General features: G+C 40.7%; 1 protein-coding gene across 10 annotated transcripts in view; it reads right to left on the reverse strand.

Annotated features, from left to right (window-relative positions):
- Positions 1 to 848: 848 nt before the first annotated feature.
- RFX1 (regulatory factor X1) overlaps positions 849 to 13,022 on the reverse strand; it is a 69,205-nt gene continuing 57,031 nt past the window's right edge. For all 10 annotated transcript variants that reach the window (XM_087956977.1, XM_026681975.2, XM_087956973.1 and 7 more), the window contains 6 exons: positions 12,910 to 13,007; positions 11,812 to 11,961; positions 10,749 to 10,957; positions 10,460 to 10,613; positions 9,837 to 9,882; positions 849 to 5,389 (listed from right to left, as the gene is read on the reverse strand). In XM_087956977.1, coding sequence (XP_087813103.1) covers positions 5,223 to 5,389; positions 9,837 to 9,882; positions 10,460 to 10,613; positions 10,749 to 10,957; positions 11,812 to 11,961; positions 12,910 to 13,007 — 824 coding nt within the window. In that variant the 3' untranslated portion in view covers positions 849 to 5,222. The remainder of the gene's footprint in view (positions 5,390 to 9,836; positions 9,883 to 10,459; positions 10,614 to 10,748; positions 10,958 to 11,811; positions 11,962 to 12,909; positions 13,008 to 13,022) is intronic.

The raw sequence follows: 13,022 nt of genomic DNA on the forward strand, positions 1-13,022 counted from the left end.
GAATAGATAGTATAAATAACTATAATTATAAATATTTTTTCATAATGTCCAAAAGAACATTGTCTTAAAAGATGGTAATTAAAATTTAGGATGGGTGTGAGAGCATCATTTCCCTTTCATTGGCAGCCTTCACTTTGAATCAGAGGTAACAGTCCTCATGAATAAAATTCATATATTAGTAAAAATACCACTATAGGAATTTCAAGCCTTAAGAAGTTTAATATAAATGTGTTCTACTTCACAGTTATGTGAAGTTTTTATATAACTTTTTATATAACTCCAACAGAAACATACTTGCCTGAAAAACCTCTGATTTAAAAAAAATGTATTGCAGAAGCTATACAACAACTGAGAAATAGCAAAAAGGAGCCAAATGGCATTAAATCCTTTAAGGCTATGCTCATTCCATTTGAAGTAGCTATGTAAAACATCAATTTTATTCATCCTATCTAAATAGCTCTGCTGGGATGGGGCACTAGAAGATGAATTTTTAAACATGACTTCAGATGTGAAATGGATTTATTCCTCCCTGCTATTTGTTGTCTCTCTAAATTGTATGAAGGGTGGAATATAGCTCTGAGCTTCTTTAGATCTGCAGTTCCCAAACCCTATGCCATGGCAGGCACCACAGCAAACTGCAAGGCAGCATAAGGTATTTAATAAATGGAGCTGTTAGGCAGTTTGCTACAGCATTCAGGACATATTGAACCAAGAAAGTTTGGGAATCTCCGAAAGTTCATCCACGTCATAGAACCTGTGTTGAAATTGCCAAGCAGGTATCTTGATTTTAATTTTGCACACGAGGGCTGAAATGTGAACTCATTTTGCAAGAGTAAGCAAGCAGCATCCTAGGCAAAGAACACGGCTGAATTTATTTCTTAAGAAAGAACTACAAAAGGTAGAAAACAGCTGTTGCACTCTAGACTACACAGACATACATCATCTGACCACAGGCACTGCCCATCTCATGGACCCAGGACACCTACAAAGCTCTTCAGACTCCACTTGAAGTCTATAAAACAGCTAAAGCTGCTGCTGTTGCCGCCGCACAAAAGATTGACACAAAATATATATTTTATACAATATGTAGATTTTGCAATAAACATCTATATCACAGGTTTAAAACACTGGAAAAATTGAACAAATAAGGCCATGATGGTTGAAAAACCCAAAAATATCAAGTAATTTATCTTCACCAATCTCACAATATTTAGGTGGTTTATAGAACAAGAATTAGTTATTACATAGAAAAGCACAGATATTTTTGTTTAAAACTAGAATATCTAATATTCAGTTACAAACCAGAAGAGTGATTACTTTCACTAGAGTAGCAAGTAATCAGATCTGTTTGCTTAGTTACTAGCACAGAGAGGGAACAGGACTGGTTTGTGTGGGCTACTAAACATACTCGGCAAGTATTTCTGCAATCTGTAGAATCCAGACTGACTTGGGTTTGCTAACAACTGTTCCTAGCTGCTCTGCAGCCAATTTGCTTAGTGAATGGAGATAATTCTGGTTCAGAGAGAAAGGATTTTGTTGTGTAAGGCAGCAACTGAATACAAAGGTAAGCTTATTCGTGTTGTTGGTCTTGTGTGATTGGTGGATCCAGCATTATGCAGTTTATAGAGAGAATAGCTAGCTCACAGAAGCAAGATTTTTGTGAACAATTAGATCCATTTCTTTACCAGAATTGGGACTGTCATAAAGCTAAATGTCAATCTGCATACATTTCGGAGAGCAAGGACTGGGGGAAATGCTGGAACAGAGGAATCTATTTCTCAAAACCTGATTAATGCTTGTCCTTGTAGATATCATTGGTTATCCTGTTGGGGCACGAAACATACTATTCACTGATGGGTATACTCGTACATCCAACAAACCAAGGTATGCATATGTCCAGGACAATGGAATTGAAATTTTAAGTATGCCACAAGAAACGAACTGTAGAACCATCGATACTACGTGCTGCAAATCGTTTATGAAAATGATAGTTGAGCCAGATAGGGGAATTAAGGTGCTTCTCTGAAAGACTGGGTTCTTATACAAGGGGATATTGGCTCTGGCACCTCTAATAAAGGCAGGGAAGGGAGAATATTTCTTTCTCACTTGCATCTTGCAAATACTATCTATACTGTAATTCAAAACTAAGAGGTGCTTTATGTGCAAAAAATTTCCTCGAAGGCAGCATTTTGCTTCAGGAGCAAAGCAGAAAGGTCCAAAACTTTTATGTTTTCTTTCTATTTACTCCCTTTCAAGATTGTGCCACTTCACAACTATGTTAAAGACAGTTTTATGCTAGAAATAGCTTTGTTAGGCTTACATATTTAAGGGACTACAAGGTAACAAGTTTATGTTCAGTGCCTGAAACACATTTGACTTGCTGTAGCAAAAGAAATTGGACAGAACAAATGTGATGACTAAAACCCCAAAATATGTGATCCTGGTGCTCTAATGTCACCTGCAGCTAAGGAAGCTGCATTTATTTCATTGGAGCTTATCCTGGACTAGAAGCAGCTGGATCAGCTCCTTGCCTTTTAGCTGAAGATGGAAATAAAGATATTTTAAAAATGGGTTTCTTTCATTATGGTTTCCACTGTGGAGAGGTGTTCTAAGGAGGAATAGCAAGTAGAGGCCTTTTGTCTGCAGTATGTACTCTTCATAGGCTTATTTTCTTGCTCAGGGAATTTAGGTTGTCAGGCTAACTTCTGGGTTATCAGACTGAGCGCTTTTGCATGGAAGCCTGGGCTAAATGGATAGATAGCATGTAGAGATGGGTTGAAATCTAAGAAGATATTGTTTTGACCGCTTACTCCAGCCCATCTGTATTATTTAAAAGCCTACAGATATTTCACATAGTTAAAAGACTTCTGCAGGGGAATATTACAGTAGTATCATTAATTTGGATTCAAAAACCATTGGCTATTTAGTGCTTAAATAAGTTCTTTAGAAAGCACACAAAAAATTATTTTCACAGAGATGCATACACTTTACGTAATCTTTAAGATTTAGTCAAAAAGTGAAGAATGGCACTGTAGTAATTTTGCCCAGCTGCAAAATAAAATAGCTTTTGCTGCTAATTGAACCCAAGTCTTCATGCTCAATTCTAAATAGCTGTAAAGTCAAAACAATTTCAGTTGGTGAAGTATGAATCCAGTTGATTTATAATGACCATTTGTGTTATCCCTTCTCAAGTAGGAAGGAAATCTGCATTGCTGATCCTTGCTTATGGTTTTGTATGCATTTATACCCCAATCATTTTCTGGTCCATTTGGCTTCCTGTTTCTCAGCAAGTTGACAATGAAATGTCTGTGTATTGTTTCGACCAGTCGAGTTTCTGTTGCATTCTGTTCTAGTTATTCTGCAATAAGGTAATGGTGGGCTAATAGAAGTTTAGGCTGAGATGAGTAAGCACCCTGTTCCATAGTGGTGTAGATTGTAGCAGTTCCTATACCCACTTTCTAGCTTATTCCTGTATAGCAGGCAATCTTTGGATTACAAGCACTTGAAAAAGAATTAACCCCACTTCAATCACCAGCACTGTAATGGCCTTAAGAAGTCAACAGTGAGGTGAATTTTCTAAACATTGTTTCTTGGTCAATGAAGCCCCAGCATCTGCCAAGGCTAAATGTACTTTTAGTGCCACTAGCTTTACAATGTAAGGCTTGGAAAATAAAAGGTATTAGCAAAACAGGTTGAGTTAGTTATGTTTGATGTGCTAGCAGAGTTCAAAAAATGGCTCACTTAGGCTGGCTTCACACTAATAGTGTAGGATTTCATGACATGTCTCAGGTAATTCCAGAATTTGGCTAAAAGTTGCAAGCGTATCATAATCATCAGGAGAAGCACCAAGAGTCTGAAAGCTGCATACAAAAACTGTATTCGGGGATGATAAAAACGCACATGAATAGAACATTACTCCTGCTTGCCACCCTGCTCCCAAAAAGTAGGGGGAAAGTAGAAACAGAAAAAACCTTGCAGCAGAACTTCAAATGTACATTAAGCATCCATAAATTTAGACATTTAATGTGAGGCTGAATTTTTTTTAACATAACAGTGGGCTTCGGATAAATTGTCCAGGAGAAATTAGCACTGGACAACTGAAGAATTAGAATGAGCTCTATTAGAAAATCTAGAGTGGCAGACACAATTTTGAGATGTATCAAGTGAAACCATGATGCTGAAATCTCCCCCCCCCCTTTTTTTCCTCTTAAAAAAAAAGCCAGAATTTTGCTGGGTCAAAGACGGGCACAGCAGATGGCATTTGTCCTAGTAATGAACATTATGTATACATCTATGGCAAACCAAACTTGGATACAATTACAGCTACACAGAGTGTATGCTGCCCTATTCCAAATAACATCGCACCATTGAATAGCTGAAAGCCCAGTTGCATATACTGCACTGAGAAATCCACTTATAAATTCAGCCACTGCCACAGAAAGCTTCAAGAATTCAATGCTGATTATTACACAAACTTTTCACTCAAGCTGGACTAATTCTTGCAAATTCCTGACCTATACCCAAGCATTTACCATCACGGTCCAAGCTTCTGGAAATCCAAACTCCAGCAGCCTTAAGTACTGTAAGACAGATGCTTAGCATCAAGGAACAGGCAGACACAAGGAGTTTCCCACAATATAATTGACATTCAACCTGATCCAACTAGTGGATGGAATGACTCACCAAGAATCAGTTTCAATGACTCAACCAACTCAGGTGTGCCAGCGACTCTGCATATCATACTTCTGCCAAAAGGCAGAAAAGGCTAGGCCCTTGGTAAACTTGGGCCAGTTTTATAATCTCAAAGCATGGGTTTTATGCATTCCCAGCAGCGTAATCTGGGACCATGCTTGGTATAAATTCCCTTCAATAATCAGCCCAGGGTGGAAGGGGTCATGGCTTAAGCCAGTTTCAGACTACCTATGGTAATCAAGGAGGTAGTCAAAAAAAGAAACTGACCCAATCAGTGAAACCATGACCAGCCCACTAACCAAGCACCCCCCAGTGCTACCAGGCAGGCTTTTAGTGGGGAGTGTTGCTGGGATGTTACTTGGTTTGTATTGGGTACAGGTAGGCCAGGGACGGGATGAAATGAAAGCGCATTGCATACCACTCGGAGACAGGGAACAGCACATCTTTATCGCAGGGCAGCACAACGCAGTGCAAGATGCACCCTGACTTCCTGCTGGCCACTTAGTAGTCAGTCCCTCCTTTATCCCTCTTTAACTGGAAGGCAGTGCTTGCACAAAGATGCCCCGTGAATCTGTCCGTGCCAGTTTCGAGGGTGGCTCCATAGGCTCGGCTGTTAGGCTGCTGGATTCATTGGAGCTAAGAGACAATTCTTGAGGCATCTCCTCATCGCTCTCCTCCTCTTCTTCCTCTTCTTCATCTAATTCAAAAGAAAAAGCAGTTATATCAATTGGAGGCACAAAGCCAGCCAAGTTAGACCCTGAACGATGAGGCATTGAAATTTTATTTTCTTAGAGGCAATCCGTTACCAAGCAATCATCTCAAAACTAAGTATTCCTTCAGCCATAGAGATATAGGTTGGCCCCAAACTGTCCAAATTCCTAGATCTGAGGCATACAACACTGGCTCATTTCTGTAGAGGGAAACCTCTGAATATGTAACATGAGGGGTAAAATTACTCCTACCTTGCTCACTACACTTAGGAATCAGAAGACAAAAATTATTAACACTTTTGTCTAAATTAAGGGCCAGACATTTTGACTTGCTGACTAGTCAACAATCTCTTAACCACAAAATGGGCTAAGAGAGTGAGCTCCTGTATTTATTTTGGATTTTTTATTCCCACTCCCCTCTCTTGCATTACAATACAATACAGCTTTTACTGTTTATAAAGCTTTTATGCAAAATTATTATTTGTGCAAATTAATCAAAGCACAATAAATCACAAAAATGCATTTTCACTGTTACAATATCTTGTTAGTAAAAATTTATAGTAATGTGCCTTGATTTCATACAAATAATTCATAAAAATATAAACAGTGAAATATCCTATCCTGACTGATTTTTAATAATTATGCTACTTTAACAGGTGTATTAATTCACTTGAAGTAATTCCCTATTCTAAAATATTTATAAGTTAAATGGGTGGCGGTGTATTCTTGATATCACAATTAAAATGCCACTGCTTTTTTATTACAAGCTGCCATTTATTATTCTGAGTATTCTAGACTAAAACTGACTCTTTGGCTATAACAATCAGGTTGCTGAATGCTGCCCATATATTCATTCTTTGTATGTCTAAAATCAGTAATAAATTTAAAATATTATTTTTAAGTAAAATCAATTGACTTTTACTAGTGTTTTTAATACTAATTTAAATGATTTTTACTCTGTCTTGCTAGCAAAATCCATATTAATAACACCAGAGTAAAATTCTAAGCTGTAGCAAAAAGAAAACACATTCACAAAAAAATTAAAACAATAAGTGCCATAAAATAACATTAAGAATTCACCTCATCTCAATAACAGCCCCCTTCCCTCAAAAACTGAATTCAAGTAGATTGTTAATGAAACTGACTGAAAATGTGTCATTTAAAGTCTTCTTAAAGAGAGCGGTCTTTACTATACAATGAATATCCATAAGAAAGAGCCAAGCATGGTATAGCTTCTCCTTGGAGGCCTCATGAGAAATGAAATTTTTTCCCCCTAGTTTTCCTACAGTAGTTCCACCCAAAACGAATGCAGGGCTCCAAGGGAGGTGGCCTTATCCCTTTCAGTCTTAGACGAAATAAGGTATGCCTGGGAGGAGGCATTCCCCCAACAGCTTTGGAGCAGATAGCCTGCATGTGTTACATGGATCCGGAACTAAGAAAAGGGATTTATTCTGTTTATTCTATTGTTCCTGCTTCACTACCATCCCTTAAAAAGGTTGAAGGGTAACATCACTTGGACATTATGGGCTTGAAGAAATAAACCTCAGAGGTGCTCTTCCTCTCTGAGTTTTGTTGTTGTATGGTGTTCCTCGTGTTATACTTCTTTAATGCTTAGATAACATCCCCAGCCACACCCGGCTAGGCTTTTCTCCTGTTCTTCAGGAAAGCAGAAACATGGATAATTTGTGGAAGGCTGGCAATATAAAGTCAACTTCCAGAAATTCAGAGGCAGTTTTGCATTATGGGTAGTCCTTGACTTACAACTATTCATTTAGTGACCATTTGACGTTACAAAGGAACTGAAAAAGTGATTTATGAGCAGTTTTTAGACTTGGAACTGCTGCAGCATCCCCAGGGTGACTTGATCAAAATCTCAAGCATTTGCAGCTGCCATGTCTTTATGACTCTATGATTCTGTGGAAACTTACACTCTAGTAAACAGACAATTGTCAGAGTCACGTTTGTTTTCAAGGCAAACAAGCAGGAGAAAGATTAACTGAAGCCGAAATCTTTGGGAATTATTTCTAAAGATATAGGAAACCCATATTTTTAAGCCCTGGAGGGTGAGAATTTCTATTTTCCTTTTACATTTGCTGTTTTTTTTAAATTGTACACAATCATTTTGCTTTTATTCACTGGACTGAGTAACAAGGATTAGCACTCAGGAGAACCAGTGGTGGTATTCAGCCAGGTCACACCGGTTCGGCAGAACCAGTAGCAACGATTTGGCCTGAGTTGCCAAACCAGTAGCAACTTCTGGCTGGCCACACCCCTGACCTGGTGGCCCGTTGCCGCTCGCTCGCCCCTTTCAGCTGCTCAAATCGATGCTCGTTCACCTTTTCCAGCTGCTCGATGCTTGCCCTGCCCAGCCCTGCCCTACATATACATATACATTTACATATACATATACATATACATACATACATACATACATACATACACACACACACACATGTATGTATGTATGTATGTATGTTGCCTTCGCCACGTGGCCCAGCTAATTGCCTTGCCAGTTGCCTTGCCGATGCCTCGTCAGCTCAGCTCACCAAAGGTAAGCAATGCATGCCGCCTACTCACCCTTCACCTTGGGTCAGGGCCCAGGGCCCCAGGGACGTGCTATTCCTCAAGGCCCTGGAGCCGCCATCTGCCTCAGCTGGGGAATGCATGATTCCCTGGCTCCGGCCTTGCCCTGGAGCCGCCTCCCGCTCTCCCTTAAGCATGATGCATTACCCAGTTTCCCCTCCTTCAGAGGCCCCGGCCTTTAATCTCCTCGCTTCCTTCCCTACGACTGCCTCTTTCGTTGTCCATGACCGTGATCTTACTTTCCTCCTGAGGCAGGCTGCCAGGGATGGCAAGCAGGGCTGAAAGCCACTGGGCTCCCTGCCAGCCCGCATCTCGCCCCCCTTGTTGCAAGATGCCTTCAGCCACTGCCTTTTTTTTGGTGCGAGAAGCCTCCCAGCTGATGCCTCTTTGCCAGCTGGAACCGAGCCGGCTGGCTGGAGGCTTCTTGTGCTGAAAAAAAGAGGCAGCGGCTGCAGGCTTTTTGTGCTGAAAACTAGCGGCCTCCGCTTTTCGAATGCGTCTGAGGGATTTCCCTGGGCAACTACCTCCGCTCTGGCACAGCAGGAAACGAGGTGCACCCTGGCATGAAGAACAGAGCGGTGAGTCCCAGCTGCTGCTTCTTTGCCAGCCGGAACCTAGCCAGTAGCCCATGTGCCGTCTCCTGCAAATTCCCCATTTTTTTAAAATTTTTATACACACATACATGCGGACACAGAGAAATAAAACTCGCTTACTTTTTCTCAAAACATTAATGCCCTAGCTAAAGATTGTTAACATCTCACTAGTTCTTATATGGGATAACCAACGCTTGGCAAGATCTTTAGGGGATTTATTTAAACCGTCCACCCCTAAGCCTAACAAGGCTATAGGCAGCTTACAAATGTAAATATAAAATCAGTACAAAATCAGTGTCAAAATCAATTAAATTATTATATCCTTAATCTAATTTCCAATCTGGAGATTTAGAATTCATCCCAAGGGCTTTCACCTGCTTCCAAACAACCAGGAGAACGGGGATCATCTTTATCTCAGTGGACAAGATACTCCAGAGAGTGTTGCAAGGCCTGGGCCTTCAGCAGTCTCAGCCAGCTGCACTGCCCCCAGGCCTTGACTTCTGCCCCAGTGTTGCCACTGCCACTGAGAAATGTCACCCCAAGCAGAAGCCACGTCCAGGGGATCCCTCAGATTGCAAACCTACTTCTTCCAGAAGGATGCAACCCTATCAAGATCCAAAGATAGCACAACCCTGGAATCAGTTGCCTCTGAATCAACAGACAATCCATCTTATTTGGACTGAATCTAAGCCTGAACAGAAGCATTAAAAATACATCTCTCTCTTTTATTTCACTCTCTGTGCTGAGTTTAAAATCATGACATCTCCCAGATGTGCAGATAACCCTTAATTTCATCCTATGAGCTAGACCTGCCCACGGACAACAGGAGGACTCATTCAGCATTGTAAAGCTTTCCAGGAAATAAGGTATGAGGTAAATGCAGACCACGCCAAACTACAGCACTGAAGTCTAGATGTTTTGCATGCTACCTAAGCAGCATTCTCAAACTTAGCTGACATGGATTCTCGCTGTTCATTACATGAAACTTCATGGATGCCTCTCTGCCACAAACTGCCTTCCTTTTTTAGTCCTGGTATCAAGAGGCTAACCCTAGACAACTAACTTGTACTGGAGCAGAATCTGAATCAGGCATAGCAGCAAACATACCTAAACATGCCCCCTGGACCCTTTTTTCATACCAATGGAAGAAGCAATACTGACTCCCATTTCTAAAGGAGGGGATAATAATTCCAAACAATCTAACATTCTAAGAAGTAACCCCTTAAAAGAATTAACTCCTTAAAGTGCTGGACAGTACCTTTATCAGGGTCCAAAGGGTTCAAGGAACTTGCCAGATTTGCAAACTTAAAAAGGAAACAAAAAACATGGATAAGCAATTACGTTCTCTACAGTGAGACAAGTTTGTGTAAGGGAGAGATGTAGGAACACATAGAGCTGCATAAACAAACATAACACTTATTTTTTATCCAGAATATAGTCATATGAATTTACCTTGATAACTTGCTGTTCCTGAATGTCCTGCATAGGAGATTCCATTGACGATAAAGCATGAGTAATTATATATGGTTTCACATCTATAACTCTATTTTGGGTTTAGGAAAAATGACAGTGGAGACCCAGTCTGAGTTAACTTGGCATCTCCTATTAATTAACCCATTTGAAGTTCAGAACTACTACAAAAAAAAAAAACCTATCAGAACAGAAGAACTGATGCTCCTGATTATATGGCGTTTTGGTCTATATTCAGCTATAAATCAGATTTATAAGCCAGCTGAATATATACAAAAACTTCATATAATCAAAGATAGGGAAAAAGTATTTCTTTCATTAGGATACCCCTGCCAAGTGGATGATAATCAGAATTTGCAGAACGCTTTCTGCCAGCAAGTCATTCTTACGTTCAACAGCTACAAGACCTACCTCTCCCATGACAGCTATAGGAGTCACACCCTTGGCCTGAGCTACACGATGTTCTATCAGGTAGTACATATATTCATCATAGAGGAGGCGGATGAGATGAAAGGAGCCAAAACTGGCTGCACTTCTCAGGGTCAAGTCCCGAATCACCATGGAGCTGGAAAGAGAAGTAGCCCAGTGCTGCACATATCATTGAGGTAGCACACCATGGCTTGTTAATGAAGTCACAGCTTTGGTGCCAAAGAGTGTGTCTAACACCTGCTTCTCACCTTCCAGGTAGCTTCTCACCTACCTATAGAAGGACCACTTGAGGAGAAAATGTTTGGCAGCTTTGGGAAAGCTGGGGCTGCCATGGTAGGGTTTTAGGACCTGGCTGACGACACCATCCAGCCACACTGCCCACTGCTCCAGAGAGTTCTGCTGCTGCAGAGTCATTTTGAAGTCTTGTTCGAGCCGCTGTACCACACGGTCCTCACACCGGCACACCCATGAGGCCTGTTCCTTTGGAGGACCAAAGAGAAAAAGGAAATTCTTCAATGCAATTGCTGCACATACATGCTCTCTCTCTCTATGGATAAGCCAATGGCCAATCTGAGGTGGCTTAAAAAAATTAAAACATTGTGGAAACAGAGCAGCCAAAGTAATAATACATCATGAGCTATTATGAAATATGTTTTCTCTGCTTAAAAGGTGAATCATGAAAAAGATCAAACGGCTCACTAACTCTAGATTTTCTAAAATGATTTGTGGGACTGAGGATCTTTCCTCCTCTCCTCACAGGGGTCAATCAGGCTGCCCGCTGCCCTATGAGGAAGAACAACTGATCCCTCTGCTCTGGAAGTCATTTGAGCCTTTTTGAGTAGGCCCTTCCTATTATAACTGGTCCATTACAGGATGGGAAATTAAACATTAAGAACAGGTGCCTGAATTATCTGTTTTTCCCTTTCCTTCTGTAATATATTTGTCAGATTATAAAGCTGGCAGCATGGGTGGCCTGGTTTTTACTCTTCTAAAAGTCACTCAGGGGTACAAACACTGTAAAGAAATGACTGAGAAAACAACTTTAATTATGAGATTAGTGAGGTAAATACTTTTTTCATTTTTTTAAAAAAAGAATGCTAACCCAGATGGGCATAGTAAACTAAACCTTCTTTATGTCTGTATTTGAAGCAATTCCCATATTGGCTACTTAGTTCACCAAAAATAACTGTGACAAAAAAGCTTTGCGATAAATAGCACCCTGGTCATCTGAGTCAACAAGAAAATGAAACATTTTTAGTTTCTAGCTGGTAAATGGAAAAGGAAGAAAAAAAACCAGCAGGGCCAAACTAGGGCATAACGATATAGATGGTTACCTGGACATTGGCAAAATCAACCCGGTTGAGATCACTTAGCATCTGATTAATTTGAGCTGTATTCTGTAAAACAGCCCGGGCAGCCTGGGCAAGATGGTTTAGAGAAGTGTAACGTCGCAGGGTCTGGGCAAAGGCACTTGCTGCAGCCACCTGGGAAAGAAAACACAAATGACATATAACTTTTTTCTCACCGTTCTGCTTGGTGAGAAGGAACTAAGGAGTTCAGAGAACAACTGCAAAGTAACCACAGTGGTAGCCATGGCTAGGAGGGCCTTTCATAGATTTGGATTGTGTAGCAGTTGTGCCCATTCCTGGATTTGAGGGGGGAGATACTCATAATTACTCATGCTCTTCTGATCTCCAGACTGGATCATTACAACGTGCACTTCATGGGGCTGCCCTTGAAGAATGTTTGGAAGCCTCAGCTGGTGCAGAATATGACAGCGCAGGCAATTAAAGTCTTTGGGGTTTGGGTGCATGTAATACCACTGCTCTGTGAACTGTGTTGGTTTCCAGTGTGCTTCTGGTGAGATTCAAGGTACTGGTAGTTATCTTTAAAGCCCTTCATGGCTTGAGACTCTGTTACCCCAATTGTTTCTACCCGTCCACCAGTAGGAGAGGCCTGCTCCAACTAACTTGTCAACTAAGTAGTATTGGCTGGTGGGACTCAGGAGGAGGAACTTTTTGCCATGGCACACATTCTGGAACATCATTCCACCTGAGATCATGTTAGCCCCAATCCTGCTGGTCTTAAAATTTGATTCTGTGTCCGGGAGTGTGATAAAGCCTGCCTTTTGCCTTTGCTGAGAGTTAATTATGAAGCTTGCCTGCTATGGTTTTGTTTTTATTTTATTATTACTTTATTTATGATTTTGTTATTATTATGAGCCATGGTGGTTAGAGTGGGAAGAAGAAGAAGAAGAAGAAGAAGAAGAAGAAGAAGAAGAAGAAGAAGAAGAAGGAAGAAGGAAGAAGGAAGAAGGAAGAAGAAGAAGAAGAAGAAGAAGAAGAAGAAGAAGAAGAAGAAGAAGAAGAAGAAGAAGAAGAAGAAGAAGAACAACAACAACAACAACAACAACTTTGTGCTCTTTCGCTCACCTTCACTCGGACCATCTCTTCTGGAATATTCATCATAGCATTTGTCAACCAGCTCTCCAAACTTTTTGCAAAGTTTCGGATTGCTTGTGTCAAGGCACCTGGAGCAGAATTGG

The sequence above is a fragment of the Notechis scutatus genome, chromosome 2 (genome assembly GCF_049901735.1).
Source record: "Notechis scutatus isolate UNSWTSFEM ecotype Mainland chromosome 2, rNotScu1.2, whole genome shotgun sequence".
Lineage (NCBI taxonomy): Eukaryota > Metazoa > Chordata > Lepidosauria > Squamata > Elapidae > Notechis > Notechis scutatus.